The sequence below is a fragment of the Nicotiana tomentosiformis genome, chromosome 6 (genome assembly GCF_000390325.3).
Source record: "Nicotiana tomentosiformis chromosome 6, ASM39032v3, whole genome shotgun sequence".
Lineage (NCBI taxonomy): Eukaryota > Viridiplantae > Streptophyta > Magnoliopsida > Solanales > Solanaceae > Nicotiana > Nicotiana tomentosiformis.
In genome coordinates, this window is record NC_090817.1 from 97,775,661 (window position 1) to 97,796,402 (window position 20,742).

General features: G+C 39.7%; 1 protein-coding gene and 1 long non-coding RNA gene across 3 annotated transcripts; one reads left to right on the top strand and one right to left on the bottom strand.

Annotated features, from left to right (window-relative positions):
* The first annotated feature begins 2,945 nt into the window (after window positions 1-2,945).
* On the top strand, window positions 2,946-5,357 carry LOC117277717 (uncharacterized). Of its 2 annotated transcripts, none has more exons than XR_011408754.1 (2): window positions 2,946-4,012; window positions 4,750-5,357. It is a non-coding gene; the product is annotated as an uncharacterized lncRNA (long non-coding RNA). The 2 variants fall into 2 exon arrangements; XR_011408755.1 differs by having other exon boundaries at window positions 2,946-3,969.
* A 5,392-nt stretch (window positions 5,358-10,749) lies between these two features.
* LOC138894468 (uncharacterized) lies at window positions 10,750-11,369 on the bottom strand. Its single transcript, XM_070179164.1, has 2 exons — window positions 11,089-11,369; window positions 10,750-10,918 (listed from the first exon to the last, which is right to left on the bottom strand). Exons 1-2 carry the CDS (start codon window positions 11,367-11,369, stop codon window positions 10,750-10,752), a joined length of 450 nt encoding a protein of 149 aa, XP_070035265.1.
* Window positions 11,370-20,742: the final 9,373 nt, after the last annotated feature.

Here is a 20,742-nt window from a genome sequence, read left to right on the forward strand (position 1 = left end):
TATACCATTGAATGAGAGGTGAGTAATGCCTAAATTCTTCCAGAATGCATTAGTTATAGGACAACTAAGGAAAATGTGCATAATGGTCTCATCCTCAATCTTGCACATTGGACAAGTAGTCAATATTCATACCAATATGCCTAAGATAAGATCTACATGGTAGTTTATCATGAAAACAACTCCACAGGAGAAATTTTATCTTGTTAGGACAGTTGAGATGCCAAATTCAAGTGAAATCTTTGTCAGTTTCCTCATGACCATCAATGAGAGTGTAACATGATTTTATAGTAAACCTGCCATTTCTACTAAGTGACCAAATAGGAATGTCAGGAGTATTATCATATTGAGGGACATTTAAGATCATAATGTTATCAGTAATACAATTGGGGAGGTCAAAAGACAACTTAGAAAATTTTTATAAATTCTTCTTCCTTAGATCTCTAATTTTTAGATTGTGATCACTCTTGTTGAGAGGCCTTTGAATGGAATTTCTTAGACAAGGAGTGTTAGGAATCCATCTGGAATTCCAAATGTCAATCACAGACCTTTCATTGATAGTTCAAAGGATCCCTTTATTACAATAGTATCAACATTTTACGACAACACTCCAAATGAAAGAAGTGTTAGCTTTCTTGGCCTTCGTAGCATGATTAGCAATAAGGAGCTTGGACCAAGGAGAATGAGGAAAGTTTAGTAGTCTCCATGTAAGACCTATAACGAGGGACAAGTTTTTTGACTTAGCCTTCTTGATTCCCATACCCCCATTGGATTTACTACTAGTGACTACCTTCCAACTAAGCAAGTGGAGTTTCTTATTACTTTCAGTGCTACCCCATATAAAATTCCTTTGGATTTGATCAATAACATTCATAATTTTTTGTGGGAGAAGAGTATATTGCATGGCATGATTGGAAATAGTATTGAGAGTCGAGGAGACAAGAGTCTCTTTTTTCTGTGAAAGAGATCATCAAAAGTTTTTCTTTTCCATTCCAAAATATCGTTTCTAAAACATCGAGCAGCATTATACCAGTCATTATCTTTCCAACCAGAATTAACCACATTAATAAAATCAGTATGTGAGCACCAAATTGTCTCTATCCTAAAAGGTTTCTCGTAGTTCCCACTAGGCATAGAGTTCAACTTGATCAACAAAGGTCTATGGTCGGAGTGGGTTTTGGGAAGATGGGTAACTGAGGCTTCAAGAAAAAGAGTAGCCCATTTATCATTAGAACACTCTGTCTGATCGTTCTATAATTAGACTTTTCCTCATTTTCCTATGATTTGACCAAGTGAATTTACTCCCTTTAAATCCCAAGTCAAAGAGGTTACAATAATTTATGCTGGACCATAATTTGCATGACCTATTGAGACTAACAGGTTTACCACCAAATTTCTCCTCAGCCATTAAAACGTCGTTAAAATTACCCCTACTAACCACAGGCCTTTATAGGAGTCATTAATATTTTCCAAGTTCTTCCAAAGTATATTTCTATTAGTCTTACTAGTACTAGCGTAAATGGAAGAAAAAATCGAAGAGTAGCGTTTAGGAAGTATCTCAACCAATAGCATGGATTTCCTGATCTCGCCTAATAGAATTTTAGACAGTGACCATATTGTGATCCCACAGAATAACCATCCTCCTGATCTTCCCTCTGCGTGGACCTCGATCATATCCGTAAAATTAAAATCATTAATAAGGGAGGTGTAAGTAGACATCTTAGTTTCAAGTAAAGTAACCTATGGGTGTCTATCATATCTCTAAAGTTCCTACGAAAGTTCTCATTGTTAGCACCCCTAGTGTCCCAAATGATAATAGTTGTAGCTCTATTCATCCTGGGATTTGGGTTCTGTAGGTTGACACTCCCCTCCTCCCCCATAGGAGAAGATAGGTTTCTCCATTGGCATGGTATTATGATTATTGCCAACTTTCCTACTGTTAGATCTTGTGGTGTCTTTATGTTCATTGTGCACTTGTATAGTGCAATTGGACAACTGAAGACATGCCTCAAGTCGTGCCTCACCTAGAAGAGTGAGACTTTGACTTTTTTATGTTTGAAAACTCGATTCTCAACCCCCTGTTTGGAGGAGGTATCTCCTCTAGTTCCTCCATTACTTTTATTCTTAGTTCTTAAGCATTGGGTGGTGGAGGGGGCTGCATTTTCATGGGGGCTTGGTTGCTATTTTGTTTTTGAATCTGTGCCAGGTTGTTCTAGGCATCCCAAGGTATGAGAAATAGGAATATATTGGCGGGCTCCTTCGATCCTAATGGATTAGGGTCCTTCGGTAGGAATGGATTGAAGAGATTAGGAAGGTTCCAAAAGTTCTGTATGTTCTGGATTAGAATTGTGTTCATGTTCGTGGCTAGAGGACTCAAAAGAGTGTTCAAATATTGTACTAGACAATTGGTTAATATCAATCAACACTTGTTCATTGCTAGGATTATCAAGAGATAAGTGTTGTTGAGTTGGATGGATATTAGCCTTGTAGGAAGTAGCGTCCATATTATCATTATTAAGACTAATAGTTACGTTGTTGTTACTACTTTGAGAAGCTTCATTGGTTTAGTCCAAATGATTTTTATCCCTACTATCATTAAGCGTAGTATATGCATCAGTAGTAGGACTAAGTTTGTCATTGTAGGATCTAGCCACATGGTTGTTATTCTTATCTTGTGTGTCCTGCCAACTTGACATGCATTGGTTGGTTTCATTAAGTGGATTTACCTTATGGGTGGTATTTTCCAAAACAGTGGGCTGGTGATTATAAGGTAATTTAGAATTATTATTTATATGATGATGATCAGAATTAGATGAACAAGAAATATTAGCAGGGATTGGGTGAGATTTCCTTATGCCTGTGTCATGTACTGGTAGAGGATATTTTCCTTTGTATTTTAGTTTTTGAGTATTAAAATACTTACAGGCGGTAGTATCAAAGATTTTGACATTAATACCTGCATCATGTGTGTTCCTGATTGATTCAGACTTTGTTCTTGGAGGATTCTTCTTTCTTTTAGAGAACACCACTGTCTGCCAATTTTCACCATCTCTTTCTTTTGACATTTGTGGAGAGCTTTGTTGCAACGTATTATTTCTTGATTTTTCTGGAATAGAGTAGGGGAACTGTAGGGATGAATGGCCTAATCTTCCACATAGTTTGCATAAGAAATTGTCACCCTCATATAATATTTGCTATTTATGAGAACCGATGAAAATATATGACTTCACTGGCTGATCTAAAGAGACTTCCACACAAAGTCTTGCATAGTGTCCTCTCAAGGTTGCTGATGTACATGCATCAACTTTTAATAAACGCACAATTTTCCTACCAATTTTCTTTAATATAATGGCATTATAAAACTCAGTTGGTAATTGTGGGAGACGCACCCATACAACGGCAATTTGCTGTTTTGCCTGAGAAGCAACATAGTTTGGTAGCCATTTTTGTACTGAGAGGAAATGCCCATTTATGAACTAGGGGCTATCATGTAATGCCTTGTTCATATTTTTCTCTGTACCAAACTTTACTATGTAATAATCAGCACCCAAGTCAATTAACGGAAAATTTTCACTAATCCTCCATAAGTCTTGAATTTTCTTGCGAAGATAGTTATGGAGGATCCGCTTACCCATTAATTTGATAATTACTGAGTACCTCCAGGGATGATAGATCCAATGCATATTTTCAACAGATAAGGTGACCATGTGATTTGCATTTTTTGATTCATCTCCGCCAATACCTTTGTCATCTAGCTCATGTATCTCCATAGGTGCAATTAGATCCTCAAATCATTCCATAGAGATAAAGTTCGAGTGCATATCTGATAGTAGCTTGTCTTTAAAAGTTGGAGTAGAGTCGTGTGTAGCCATGGGGCTACTGTTGGTGGGTATATGATTGTTAATATCCGGCGGTTTTGGAGGGATTTGAGTTGTTTGCTGCAAAGATGGTTGAGGATTTTGCATTCTTCAAGTATGAAATGGAGGAACGGTAGTAGGATTTTAGAGATAGCCGGGTTAAAATTTTTGTTAATGTTTCATTCAAATCAAATCTCTTTTTGTTAATTTTTCATTTTTAATTTGAATCTTCTCTGTTTCTCACAGATTTATCTAATGTTGTTTAGAATTTATGATTTGAATATTCTCTATTTCTCACAGATTTCTCTAATGTTATTTAGAATCAGAAAATAAAAGATGACAATGCCTCTTTCTCGTTTATGTTAATGATTCATTCAAATCAAATCTCTCTTTGTCAATTTTTCATTTATGATGTAAATGGTCTCTATTTTGTCATAGATTTCTCTAATGTTGTTTAGAATCAGAAAATGACAGATGCTAATGTCTCTTTTTTTTGTCTCATTTTTGTTAATTTTTCATAATCAAATCTCTATTTATTGATTTTTCATTTATGATTTGAATGTTCTCTGTTCCTCGCAGATTTCTCTAATATTGTTTAGAATCAGAAAATGACAAGATGATAATGACTCTTTTGTTTTTGCTCATTTTTTTTGTTTATATTTCATTCAAATCAAATCTCTCTTTGTTAATTTTTCATTTTGTGATTTGAATGTTCTCTATTTCTCACAAATTTCTCTAATGTTGTTTAAAATCAGAAAATGGCAAGATGATAATGATTCTTTTGATTTTGCTCGTTTTTGCTAATGTTTCATTCAAATCAAATCTTTCTTTGTTAACTATTTATTTATGATTTGAATGTTCTCTATTTCTAACAGATTTCTTTAATGTTGTTTAGATAATCGAAAAATGGCGGATGATAGTCCATGGATGAAAATCGCAATAAGTTTGTAGAAGAGCTTCGTATAGTTGATATGGAGATAGAAGAGATTCGTATAGAAAGGATATTTTGAGGATAGATATGTTTGTACTCATGACCCAAGGACACTTTACAAAGTTTGAAGATGAGACAAAAGAATTCAACTCTTACATTGAACTTCTAACACAACTCTTAGAAGATACAAAGAGGGAGTGGTACAACTTCTTAATGAAGGATGGGAGAGGAGGTGGTGAAGAACAAGAATTTTGAAGAGTAAAGCATTAATATAGAAGTTAGGTAAAGAACAACTACTTACTGTTAGCCTAAATGAATTTTTGCTTACTAGTATTTCCCTCTCCAACAGTAAAGAAGTTAGTGAAGAACAATTACTCCTAATTATTTTTTTATATTGGTGACTTACCCAATGAAGCATTGGTATGTTTTAGATTGGATAAATGGAAGGTGCCAACCCTCATACATTTCTGTACCTGCTGGTTTTTGACTGTATTGCAAGTGTACATGAAGGTTGTAAGTTGTAGGAGAAAGTTCATATTTTGTGAAGTGCTAACAAGTTTTTGTCATGTGAATGGGCATGTCCATTTATCTCTCTTGAGGATTGTGTTGAAATACATACTCTTATTCTTATATAACTTTCTATTTTGTTATATAGGGGGCTGCCACCATACTGCAGAATCAATTAAAAAAATCTTTTCTGGAAAAAAAAATTACTCTTAATTGCTCATCTGCTTTTGTTTGTAAGAACAAATAGGTACTTTTTGTTGAGATTGTGTTGTCTGCTTTTGTTTGAAGCAAGAAGTAGTTGTATCTTTATTGAAATTGCGTTGTCTGCATTTGATTGGAAGAAAAAATAATATTCAGCAATTGAAAAATATTATTCAGATCTTAAAGCCTTCCTGATGTTTGTGTTGTATCTCCCAGAACATGTGCCAAATGAGTTAATATGAGGCACCCGATAGATCACAAGATTGATAAGGCCTAATTTGATTAATAGTAGTGCTAATTTTACAGTAGTTGGGTCCTCTTCCATAATTTGATTTGGTTTAAGATTAAAGTATGAAATAGACGTACTTTAGGACAAAACTCCAATGAAAATTTCAAGATTTTAAAATAGAAGATAGAAAATTAAAATAAAAAAATTAAACATGTCAATTTTAAAAGTTAATACTTCCTCCCACGTTTGTTTGACAGTTTTTTTATTTATTTATTAAACCTTCCAATGCAAAAAGAAATTAAAATTTTCTTTGGTATTTTTTGTGTGCTGCAGTTTGTAATTTATTTATATACTTAAATATTTTTTTACACAGAAATAAGAAAAAAGGAAGAAAAATAAATCACCTGAAAATTAAATTCCACTACTGATGTCTTCCCAAATGTGGGCTTGGAAGAACAATTTTAACCTACCTCCATAATTGATTCTTATCCATGTTCTCCTATGCAAATAATTATTATGCGGTTTCTTTTTTCAGGTATCCACATTAAGCCAAGTGGCAGCCTAATAATAAGTCACTTGGCATTGCTCAAGATAATTGGTGATATTAGGATAAGATAAATAAATAATATAATAAAATTAGTCAATTTAGAATTAATGTGGTTAATTTTGCTAATAATTATGAAATGCGACATTTCTGATTACATTAGACGTGAAATTAAAGTTTTTTAATGATTTTTGTTGCTAAATTATGTAGAAGTTGAATGTAATTTTATAACTATCAACACGAAAATCTGCAAAATTATCCAAGCAGCAAAATGCCTAAGAAATTAATTTAACATTTAAATTTCAAAAGATAAGTAATTAATCTTATTACTAGAAAACACCTTAATCCCAAAACCTATTTCTTTTAAAAAAAGAACTACTGCCCTTAACTCCATCATCAGCATCTTCTTAATTAAAAACCTATTATTTCCAGAATTTCTATCTGATCCAAACTATGCCAACATATTTTAGCATGCTCACAAACAGTAACAATCGGTACGAAGAATATACAAATGGAATTGTGCACCATAGCAAGGTTACTTGTGATGATCCGATAGGTCATTTTGAGATTTAGCTTCTACTCCCGTGTTTTGAGACCTCGATTAGCTCCATTTAGCATTTCTCGATTTACGTGCATTATTCGTGTCACATTTCGAAAAGTTTTTATGTGAAAAATTAAAAAAAATGTGAATTTGTACCTTAAAATAGTTTGAGTTGACTACGGTCAATATTTTTGTGTAAACGGACCCCGATCGGTATTTTGACGATCCTGATAGGTCGGTATCATGATTTAGGACTTGGGCGTATGCCCGGAATTGAATTCGGAAGTCTCTAACTTGTTTTGAACCCATTTTGTAGAAAACTAGCATTTTTAAAAGTTGGAAATTACTAAGTTTGACTTAAGTTGACTTCTTAGCTAACGGGTTCGAATTTTAATGTTAAAACTTGGAATAGTTCCGTATTGCTATTTGAAACTTGTCTGCAAATTTTTGTTCAATTCGGAATTGATTTGACATGATTTGGACGCTTAAATGTGATTCTAGTGTTCTTGAGTTTCACTTTGAAAGTTCGTTCGTTTTGAGGATTGATTTGTAGATTTAGATATTATTTTGGTGATTTAATTGCGCGAGCAAATTCGTATGATGTTATTACACTTGTGTGCATGGTTGGTTTGGAGCCTTAAGGGCTCAGGTGAGTTTCAGACGTGTTTCAGATGAGTTTGGTTAAGGTTGGAATAGCTGGTTCACTTCTGGTGCTGGTGCTCTGCTGCAGATCTTGCATTTGCGAGGTATGGCTCGCAACTGCAAGCCTCGCTTTTGCAAACAAATGTTAGCATTTGCGAGCATGGGTTGGACTGGGTAGCCTCGCATTGGGAGAAAAATGTTCGCAATTGCGAATGTACAGTCGTCGCATTTGCGACTCAGTGTGTTCTTGGATTACCTTCGCATTTGCGAAGGTTGGGAACTCACATTTGCGAACCAATTTTTGCATTTGCAACTTTTGTAGCTGAGAGACAAGGTTCACATTTGCGACCCTTGTCTCGCATTTGCGATGTTCGCAATTGCAAACAAAACATCGCATTTGCGATGTTCGCGATGTTCGTACATTTACTCTCTTGATGTAGAACTCCTTGTAAATTTTGATTGTTGATTGAAATTATTTGGGAAGTGGGTTGCACGGCGCAACAGAAATTAAAAGGTAATGAATTACAATGGCGGAATAAGGACGGATTATGATATTGACAGATGATGATATGGTGGGATCGAGTGAATTGTATAAAGTTATATTTGTTTGGGACTATTAGATTTGCCTCGGTATTTGAGATGAGTTTATGTGACTTGTTATTCTAGGCTCTCTGGTAGTTGGATTTTGAGTTCGTTGTTATGAATTAACTGCTTTATTCTCATTCCTGTCTTTTCTGTTATTGTTAATATTGCGTACATGTGTCACGACCCAAATCTCACATGTCGTGATAGCGCATATCGTAATACTAGTCAAGCCTATATTCACAATAAATCACGCATTTTTAAATTTGAAAGCATAATAAATGAAATTTAAGAGTAAAAATCTTTTAAAATAGTTGATATGAAAAATACCGCGACTCATTACACAACTCCCAAAATCCGGGTGTCACTGAGTACATGAGCATCTATATAACAACATAGTCTGGAACGCTATCTAGGAGAGCAGAATAGTACAAATAGAACTAAATGATAAAGGAGGAGAGTCAAGGACTGCAGACGCCTAAACAGCTACCTCAAGGATCTCCGAACTGAATAATAGCTCCAAAATCAGCAACCACCGTACCTAGAAGTACCTGGATCTGCACACGAAGTGGATGGTGTAGAGTGAGTACAACCAACTCAATAAGAAACAAGTCTAACCTTTGGGCTGAAGGCAGTGATGAGCTTCACAGGTACAGTCCAATTACATAAATACAGTACAGAAATATAGACATGCTTTCAAGTTCAACAGCTAAAGCTCAAACAGGTAAAATATGCAAAGTGTAATTGAAATGAGGAATGATAAATCTCAATATTTACATGTCAATTATGTATGCCAACTATAATACAGAACAATGATAAAGTCATATGCATACTCTTAGATTATCAAATCACTCAGTCCTCTCATTCACTCAATCCTCACAATTACTCATTCCTAACAGTCACTCAGTCCTCACAACCACTCAATCCTCCCAATCGCTCTGCAGTTTATCACGCCCCGACCTCGAGGAGCATGACCAGCCCTTAACCGAGATACCCCGGCCGAGCAAGCCCGTACAATACTTCTACCCAACTCACCCATGAATAAAGAGAAAAATTTATTTCATTAATTAGAGAGTAAGAGGTCATGTGAATAACATCAGTTTATTTCCATTAGTTACGTCATTAACAAGTTCCCAAAACAGTACACTATAAATTCGTAGTTAAAGTGGGACAAATGATACAATTACACCAAGTTTAGTTCAACCTTCCGAAAACAGGATACAACCCACACTATGTCTACGGAACTTCTAACAGAAACAAAAGAGTGCTACGACAATGCAGGCAATAAAGCCCTGATTATACCTCAAAATACTATGTACATGTAACAAGAGATACATGACCTCGAAATAAAGTGGGGCTCACCAAGTCAGTTGAGGAGTGAGTGTGTTGCTATCACTGATCAATACTACCTGCTATAGAACCATCTCCATTCATTAAAGATGCAATGCTCCCGGCAAAAGGGACGTTAGTACATATCGAAGAGTACTAGTACGAAAACCAAACACCTATACAAGGACTTGGAAATATAACATGAATATGATGAATCATGGTAACAATAAAAGGCTTTGTTAGCCGTTAAAGCCATAGCAAATTTATTAAGAGCTTTCAACAACATTTATAAATTCATAAGTCGGGGATCCTCTACAACTACCTTTACACAAAGTGGCCCTGCCGCCTCACCCAACGTATGCGGGTGGAGGTGCAATCACAATACCATAAACTCTACACAAAGCGGCCCTATCACCTCATCCCAATGTATGCGGGTGGAGAAATTCTTACCTTTCTGAAGCCCTAGCAAGTTCCTTTTGATGGAATTTCAAGGTTTAATCAAAGTAGAGTAGTGAAATCCTTAGTCCTCCCTTCCCTCTCTCTAAAATAGCTCTCTCCTCTCTCTAAAATGTCAGGTAATTCCCCAAAAATGAACCCTTAGGATAGATAAATGAAATAGGGATCGGGGTTATAAAATTGTAAAAATAAAGTCCCGACATAGATCTGCGGTTGCATATGCGACCGCATAATGGCCTTCCGGAACTGGGCACCCTTGCCTTACTCTGCGACCGATCTGCGGTCGCATAATGCGCCGCAGAACTGCCCTCCAGAATTATTTTGTGTTGGGTCTGCGATGGGTTATGTGGCCCGCAAAATGATTATGCAGCCGCTTAATGGTCCAAACATTTGCCCCGATTTTCTGCCTTAGTCTGCGGCAGATCTACGATCTGTAGATCAGTTATGCGACCGCAGAATGGGCCGCAAAAATGCCTGGCACTTCCAAAAATTTTCTTCAACTCCCCAATGCACTGTTCAAGGGGGAGGATGTAAGACCCCGAGTTTTAGGTAACATTTTACGGGGCCTTACATCCTCCCCCACTTAGGATCATTCATTCTCGAATGAGGGTCAAAACTCACCATTAGCACCCAATGTGACTCAGCTGCTATAACACACACCAACTGTTTCAATTTTTGACTAACTCCCCAAATTTTAATAATTTTCGCTAGAGTTTCCCCCGTAACTTGGGCTATCCACCTTCCAGGGAATCCCAAAACCATTCCTAACAACATAACCATAACACAACGATATAAAATGATAGGGGAAACAACACCGGCCACAATGCCATTAAACATTACATTACCAAGAAGGAGCACCCTCAACATAAGTCGTACATGGGAAACATAGTTTATAGAAAGTTAGCTTTCAACATCATGGACACCATTACATAGCTATTCAAATAAATTAGGATACTTCTTCTTCATCTCCTCCTCAGCTTCCCAGGTGGCCTCTTCGATTTGTTGGCTTCGCCATAACACTTTCACGGAAGTAATTTTTTTGTTTCTCAACTTTCGAACTTGCCTATCAAGAATGGCAACTGGAATTTCTTCATCGTCAGTTCTTCATTAACCTTAGTAGTCTCAACAGGAACAATAAGCGATGGATCTCCAATCACCTTCTTCAACATGGATACATGAAACACCGGGTGCACTAAAGACATCTCTGGAGGTAGTTTTAGCCTATAAGCCACCTGGCCAATCCTCTAAATGATTATGTACGGTCCGACATACCTCAGACTCAATTTTCCTTTCTTACCAAACCACATTATACCCTTAATATGGAAAACCTTCAAGAACACCCAATCATTTTCTTTTAATTCCAAATCCCTGCGACGCACATCCGAATAGAACTTTTGATGGCTCTGAGCAGTTTTCAACCATTCTGTAATGATCTTAACCTTCTCCATAGCTTGATGCATGAGGTCCAGTCCTATCAATTCTGCTTTCCCAATCTCGAACCATCCAATAGGAGATCTACATCTCTTACCATATAAAGCCTCGAATGGTACCATCTGGATACTAACATGATAACTGTTGTTGTAGGCAAATTCTATGAGCGGCAAATGATCATCCCTGCTACCTTTGAAGGTCAAGAACATAAGTGCACAACATATCCTCGATCGTCTGAATAGTCCGCTCTGCCTGCCCGTCAGTCTGCGGGTCAAAAATTGTACTAAGATTCACTTGAGTACCCAAACCTTGCTGAAACATCTTCCAAAAATTAGCCGTGAACTGCGCCCCTCGATCTGAGATAATAAAAATTGGAGTGCCATGCAACCTGACTATTTTCTTTATATACAACTGAGCATATTGTTCTGATGTGTCGGTAGACTTAACAGGTAAGAAGTGTGCTGATTTTGTGAGTCGATCCACAATCACCCAAATCGAGTCGAACTTGCAAGGAGTACGAGGTAGTCCTACCACAAAGTCCATATTTATCATCTCCCATTTCCACAATGGAATTTCTATGTTCTGAGCTAACCCACCAGGCCTTTGGTGTTCGACCTTCACTTGCTGACAATTTGGACATCTTGACACAAAGGCCGCTACCTTCCTCTTCATATCATTCCACCACTAGACTTCCTTAAGATCATGGTACATATTTGTAAAACCTGGGTGCACGGAATACCTAGAAGTGTGAGCATCGGTCATGATTCTTTTTCGGAGACCATCCACGTTTGGAACACATAGTTTCCCTTGGTACCTTAGTGTACCATCATCCATGCCAAGAGAAAAGGCCATGGTCTTATGTTTATGAATCCCCTCCTTCAATTGTACCAACAATGGGTCGTTGTATTGCTTTTTCTTGACTTCCACAACAAGCGATGATTCAACACTATAGGCCGCAGAAACGCCAGACACTTCCAAAATTTTCTTTAACTCCTCAACGCTTAAGTCTACTTCGGCACAACGAAACCCTAGGTTTTAGGTAACATTTTACGGGGCCTTACACACTCGCTCTCGGCACTCGTGCTCGGCACTCGCACTCAGTAGGTACCTGCACTCATTGCTGGTGAGTCAGACTCCGGAGGGGAGGACCTTGTACAAGCGCTATAATAAGCCAATCATGGCTTGAATCAATAACGCATGCTGCGACGTGTAGCCCGATTCCAAAAATATCCTCACAATCAGGCCATCGGTCTCACTCAGTCATCAATCTCTCCAATCTCTCGGGCTCACAAGTATCATGATAATCAGCCCAACAATGATGATATGATGTATCAATAAATGGTAGCAGAGACTGAGATATGCTATGCAAATGATAGATGTGACTGGGTATATAATTGCAAATTAAGAAAACAATTCAACATGCAACACGACCTTTATGGGTCCCAACAGTACCAACATATATCCTAAGAATGATTTCTAACATGACTCACAATTCCAATTTCTTTAACACATGGGAAATACGTGGAAGATAACAAGTTATATAACTACACAGTTCCACAAATTCGATCGAGTCACAATTCCTACGGTGCACGCCCACACGCTCGTCACCAAGAATGTGCATCACCTCAACACCAATCACATAACACGTAATTCGGGGATTCATACCCTCAGGACCAAGTTTAGAAGTGTTACTTACCTTAGACAGTGCAAATCTCTACTCCAATAAGTCCTTGCATCGCGAATCGGCCTCCGAACGCCTCGAATCTAGCTAAAACAATTCGATACGATCAACACAAGCTATAGGACTCAATTCCATATGAGAAATCTAAGTTCTTAATCAAATGTCAAAAAGTCAACTCAAAAAGTCAACCCTAGGCCCACATCTCGGAATCCAACAAAATTAACAAAATCCAAACACCCATTGAACCACGAGTCCAACCATACCAAAATTACTCAAATTCAATCACAACTCGACCTTTAAATCCCCAAATGAAAGCCTATGAAGCATTTACATTGTTTTTCTATTTTTTTTCACCCAAATCACTAATTAAATGATGAAAACAATGATATATTCATCTAATTTAATCAAAACTGAGTTAGAATCACTTACCCAAATCACTCCATTGAAAATCTCTCTAAGAATCGCCTCAATCCGAGCTCCCAAAATCAAATTATGAAATATCGTTCAAACCCTCGTTTCTGATATTTTATAATCTGCCCAAAAGTCCCTTCTTCGCGATCGCGAAAAATTCTTTGCGATTGCGAAGCACAAAAACTAGCTGTCAAAATTTAATTCTACGTGAACACGAAGACCAAACATCTCTGACCTACGCAATCGCGGACAGACTCATGCGATCGCAATGAACAACACGCGAAATCCCCTGATCTTCCCTTTCCTCTACGCGAACACGACTTAACCCACGCATTCGTGATGCACCGATGGCCAAAACTTCGCGATCGCATTCCCCAAATCGTGATTGCATAGAAGAACAATTCCAGCTGCCCAAAATAAGCCTACGCGATCGCGGACCTTCCCACACAATCACGTATAAGAAAACTAAACCTGTAATACCAGAAAACTTCAGTAGACTTCGACAATCTTCCAAGTTATATTCCACTCTGATAACCATCCGAAATCCACCTAGGCCCCCGGGACCTCAACCGAACATACAAATAAGTCCAAAAACATCATACAAACTTAGTCGAGACCTCAAATCATATCAAACAATATCAAAAATACGAACCGCACCCTATTTCAAGCCTAATGAACTTATGAACTTCTAACTTCTATCTTCGATGTCGAAACCTATCAAATCAACTCCGATTAACCTCAAATTTTGCACACAAGTCATAAATGAACAACAGACCTATTCCAACTTTCAGAACCATAATCCTAGCACGGTAACTACAAAGTCAACTCTCGGTCAAATTCTCAACCCTTTAAACTTCTAATTTTCCAACTTTCGTCATTTCAAGTCAAAATCACCTACGAACCTCCAAATCAATATCTGGTCATACTCCTAAGTCCAAAATCATCACACAGAGTTATCGGAACCCTCAAAACTCAAATTCGAAGTCGTTTACACATAAGTTAACATCTGGTCAACGCTTTCAACTTAAGCTTCCAACCTTGGGACTAAGTGTCCCAATCCATTCCAAAATATCCTCGGAACCGAACCAACCACCCCGACAAGTCACATAATAACAATTAAGCATAGAATAAGCGGTAAATAGGGGAACAGGGCTACAACATTCAAAATGACTGGCTTATATCCTCCCCATCTTAAACAAACGTTCGTCCTCGAACGAGTCTAGAAACATACCTGGAGTCTCAAATAGGCATGGATATCTGCACCACATCTGTCGGTCGGTCCCACAAGTAGCCTCCTCGACTGTCTGACCTCTCCATTGCACCTTCATTGAAGCTATGTTCTTTGACCTCAACTTTCGAACATGCCGATCCAAGATGGCCACCGGCTCCACATCATAAGTCAAATCACCATCAAACTTAATCGTGCTGAAATCCAAAACATTAGATGGATCGCCGAAATAGTTTCGGGGCATGGATACATGAAACACTATATGAACACTCGACAGACTAGGTGACAAGGCAAGCTTGTAACCCACCTCCCCAATCCTCTCAAGCACCTCAAAAGGCCCAATATACCGAGGGCTCAACTTGCCCTTCTTCCCGAAACGCACAAAACCCTTCATGGGCAAAACTTTGAGTAGTACCTTCTCCCCCACCATGTAAGCAACATCACGAACCTTACGATCGACGTAGCTCTTCTGTCTAGACTACACCGTGCGAAGCCGATCCTGAATCAACTTAACCTTGTCCAAGCATCTTGAACCAAGTCAGTACCAATAGCCTAGCCTCACCCGGCTCAAACCAATCCATTGGAGACCGACACCGTCTCCCATACAAAGACTCATACAGAGCCATCTGAATGCTCGATTGGTAGCTGTTGTTGTATGAAAACTCGAAAAGCGATAGAAACTGATCCCAAGAACCCGCTAAAGCTAGGACACAAGCACATGGCATATACTCCAATATCTGAATAGTGCGCTCGGACTGTCCGTCCGTCTAATGGTGGAATGTTGTAACTCAACTCAACCTATGTTCCTAAATCTTGCTGCACTGCTATCCAAAACTGCATTCCCTGATCTGAAATGATGGATACCGGCACACCGTAAAGGCGAACAATCTCGCGAATATAGATCTCAGCCAACTGCTCCAAAGAATACGTAGTCCCAACTGGAATAAAATGCGCCGACTTGGTCAACCGATCCACAATCACCCAAATTACATCAAACTTCCTCGAAGTCCGTGGGAGCCCAACTACGAAGTCCACGGTGATGCGCTCCCATTTTCACTCTAGAATCTCAAGCCTCTGAAGCAATCCACCCAGTCTTTGATGCTCATACTTTACTTGCTGACAATTTAGGCACTGAGCTATAAACCCCACTAAGTCTTTCTTCATCCTCCTCTACCAATAGTGCTGCCTCAAGTGCTGATACATCTTTGCGGCACTTGGATAAATGAAATACCGCGAACTGTGGGCCTCCTCGTGAATCAACTCACATAGCCCATCCACATTGGTCACACAAATTCGACCCTCCATCCTCAACACCCCATCATCCCCAATAATAACCTCCTTAGCATCACCGTGATGAATTGTGTCCTTAAGGACAAGCAAATGGGGATCATCATGTTGGCGCTATCTGATGCGATCATATAAGGAAGACCAAGAAACCACACAAGCTAGAACCCGACTGGGCTTCGAAACATCTAATCTCACGAACTGTTTGACCAAGGCCTGAACATCTGATGCAAGCGGTCTCTCACTTATCAGTATAAATATAAGGCTACTCATACTCACCGACTTTCTACTCAAGGCACCGACCACTACATTGGCCCTCCTGGATGATAAAAAATGGTAATATCATAGTCCTTTAGTAGCTCCAACCATCTACGCTGCCTCAAATTTAGATACTTTTGTTTGAATAAGTATTAGAGACTCCGATGATCCGTAAATACTTCACAAGACACACCGTAGAGATAGTGCCTCCAAATCTTCAATGCATGAATGATGGTTGCCAACTCTAAATCATGAATAGGGTAGTTCTTCTCATGAGGCTTCAACTGGCGCGAAGCATAAGCAATCAGTCTACCCTCTTGCATCAAGACACACCCAATACCAATCCGAGAAGCACACAATACATTATATAAGAGCCTGGCATTGAAGGCAAAACTAGAACTGGAGCTGTGGTCAAGGCAGTCTTGAGCTTCTGAAAGCTCTCCTCACACTCATATGACCACCTGAATGGCACACCTTTCTGGGTCAATTTGGTCAGAGGTGCTGCAATGGATGAAAAACTCTCCACAAAGCGACGATAATATCCACCCAAGCCAGAAACCCTCCAATCAAAATATGGCTGAAATATACTGTTCATCAGATACATGAATATTGTCGGGGCGTTGGTCAGCCTAAAAGACATCACAAGGAACTAAGAATGACCATAGTGGGTCCTGGGTGTCGTCTTTAGAATATCCGAGTCCCAAATCTTCAACTGGTGGTACCCATATCTCAAATCAATCTTAGAGAACAACCTTGCTCCCTGAAGCTGGTTAAATAGATCATCAATGCGAGGCAAAGGATACTTGTTCTTAATTGTAACTTTGTTCAACTGCCTATAGTCGATGCACATCTGCATAGTACCATCCTTCTTCTTCACAAACATAACCGATGCACCCCAAGGAGACACATTGAGCCTAATAAACCCCTTATCAAGAAGTTACTTAAGCTGCTCTTTCAACTCCTTCAACTTTGCTGGTGCCATACTTTACAAAGGGATAGGATGGGCTGAGTGCCCGGTAAGTCAATACCAAAATCAATATCCGTATAGGGTGGCATGCCCGGTAGGTCAGCAGGAAACACATCCGGAAAGTCTCGCACTACTGGAACAGAATCAATATTAGGAATATCAGCACCAACATCTCTCACAAAGGCCAAATATGACAAACACCCCTTCCCAATCATCCGTTGGGCCTTCAAATAAGAAATCACCCTACTGGGAACATAATCCAGAGAACCTCTCCACTCGATCCATGGCAACTCCGACATCCCCAACGTCACTGTCTTAGTGTGACAATCCAGAATAGCATGACATGGAGACAACAAAGTCATACCCAAGATCACGTCGAAATCAACCATACTAAGAAATACGAGATCAACTCTAGTATACAATCCCCCAAAAGTCACTACACACGACTGATACACACAGTCCACAATAATAGTATTGCCCACCAACGTAGATACATGAACATGTGAAACTAAGGACTCACGGGGAATATCCAAATAATGAGTAAAATAGGAGGATATATAGGAATAAGTAGAACCAGGGTCAAATAATATGGAAGCATCTATATGGCACACTGAAACAATACCTATGATCACTATATCTGAAGCAATAGCCTCTGGCCTGGCAGGAATAACATGGAATCGAGCCTGACAGCCACCTGATTGGCCTCTCCCTCTAGGGTGACCTCTAGCTACCTGGCCCCCCACCCCGAACTGGGTGGGTGGGTGGTGAAGTAACTGGTGCGAAAGTCGCCGCCTGACCCCTCTGCTGAACTGGACCTCCAAAGCAACGAGGACACTTCCTCCACACATGCCCAAACTCCCCGCAGTCGAAGCAACTCCCCGCTAGTGGTGGGAACTGAATCGGGCCCCAAGAACCAGAATAACTGCTGGAAGGACCTGACATAGATGAACCCTAAACCGATAGAGTGTGGGATGAACTCTGATCTGGGAGTGCACTCAGAGATGACTGACCTGGACTAGCACTGTATGAACCATGGCTAGTTGATGCACCACGATGAACTAGACGAGCAATCTGAGTGAGCCTATAAGGATGACCCCTGCTGTGGTAGGACTGCCTCCCCCCCAAAAGGAACATCGCTGAAACTACTCGAACCACGAAGCCTCTTGTCTTCCCTCTCCTCACGCTCCTGACTACGGACCAACTCCAGCCACCGAGCAATATCAACCACCTCATCGAACCTAGCACTTGATGAATTCTCCCGAGTCATAATAAAACACAACTAATAACTGAGGTCATCAATAAACCTCCCAATCTTCTCCCTCTCAGTGGGAACCAACCAAACTGCATGACGAGCCAACTCAGAAAATCTCATCTCGTACTAGGTCACATACATGCCCTCCTAGCGCAGCTGCTCAAACTGCATACGCAACTCCTCCCAGCGGGTCGGTGGCACAAACCTCTCTAAGAATAGAACACATAACTTATGCCATCAAAGTGGTGCAGCATCGGCTGGCTTGCTCCTCTCATAGTGCTCCCACCATCTAAAGGCTGCCCCCGTTAGCAAGAAAGTAGTAAAGGAGACAACACTAGTCTCTAGAATACTCGCCATGTGTAGAATCTGCTGGCACCTATCCATGAAGTCCTGAGCATCCTCTGACTCAGCCTTACTGAATGATGGAAGCTTGAGCCTCCCAAACCTCTCTAGTATCTTCTGCTCCTCATCACTGATAATGGGACCCACCTGGGCCTGAGAAACTGTAACCGACTGGGCTAGTAGTACCTTCGGTGTTTGAATTCCATGCACCACCTGCTATGGAGTACGGGCAGCGGGAGTCTGAGTACCTCCCTCTGCCTGAGAAGTGGCTGGCAGGGTCTGAAAAGAAACCATCTGAGCAAGGCTAGCCCAAGCAGTCAATATCTAAGCCAAAGCCTCTTGAAGGCCTGGAATCACAATGGGCACAATTGGTGCCTGAGCTGGCCCCACCGGCTCAACCATATCTGGAACTTGTTCATGAGTTAGAGCGACTGGAGGGTCTACAGGTGCTGCTCTAGCTGTTGTACGAGCTGCACCTCGGCCTCTACCGCGGCCCCGACCTCTCGTGGCCCTAGCTGGTGGTACAGGTGGTCGTCCACCCAGTCTGGTAGCATATATCCTCACCATCTGTGAGAGAATAGAATAATTGAAGTTTAGTTCCTGGATTCAAAAATTTTGCACGACAAGAATACAAGAAAGTGAAGTTTTCCTAAGGGTTCGACAGCCTCTCGATGATAAGTATAGACGTCTCTGTACCGATCCGCAAGATACTACTAAACCTGCTCATGACTCGTGAGACCTATGTAACTTAGGCTCTAATACCAACTTGTCACAACCCAAATCTCACATGTCTTGATGGCGCTTATCGTAATACTAGGCAAGCCGGCATTCACAATAAAACACGTATTTTTTAAATTTGAAACCATAATAAATGAAACTTAAGAGTAAAAATCTTTTAAAATATCTGATATGAAAAATACCGCAACTCATTACACAACTCCCCAAAATTCGGGTGTCACTGAGTACATGAGCATCTTTATAATAACATAGTCTGGAACACTATCTAAGAGAGTAGAATAGTACAAATAGAACTAAATGATAAAGGAGGAGAGTCAAGGACTGCGGACGCCAAAACAGCTACCTCGAGGATCTCCTTACTAAATAATAGCTCCAAAGTCAGCAACAAACGTACCTAGAAGTACTTGGATCTGCACACGAAGTGCAGGGTGTAGCGTGAGTACAACCAACTCAATAAGTAACAAGTCTAACCTTTAGGCTGAAAGCAGTGACGAGCTTCACAGGTACAATCCAATTATAGAAAAACAATACAGAAATATAGACATGCTTTCAAGTTCAACAGCTAAAGCTCAAACAGGTAAAATATGCAAAGTCTAATTGAAATGAGGAATGATACATCTCAATATTTATATGTTAATTATGTATGCCAATTGTAATGCAGAATATTGATGAAGTCATATGCATACTCTCAGAGTATCAAATCACTCAGTCCTCTCATTCACTCATTTCTAACAGTCACTCAGTCCTCACAACCACTCAATCCTCCCAATCGCTCGGCACTCACGCTCGGCATTCGTACTCGGCAATCACACTCGCACTCAGTAGGTACATGCACTTACTTTTGATAAGTCAGACTCCAGAGGGGAGGATCCTGCCCAAGAGCTATAATAAGCCAATCATGGCATGAATCAATAAAGCATGCTGTGACGTGTAGCCCGGTCCCATAAATATCCTCACAATCAGGATCTCAGCCTCACTCAGTCATCAATCTCTCCAGTCTCTCGGGCTCACAAGTATCATGATAAGCATCCCAACAATGATGATATGATGTATCAATAAATGGCAGGAGAGACTGATATATGATATGCAAATATAGCTATGACTGAGTACATAATTATAAATTAAGCAAATAATTCAACATGCAACATGAACTCTGTGGGTCCCAACAGTACCAGCATGTATCCTAAGCATGATTTCTAACATGAGTCACAGTTCCAATTTCTTTAACACATGGGAAATACGTGGAAGATAATAAGTTATATGACTACACAATTCCACGGATTCGACCAAGTCACAATTCCTATGGTGCATGCCCACACGCCCGTCACCTAACA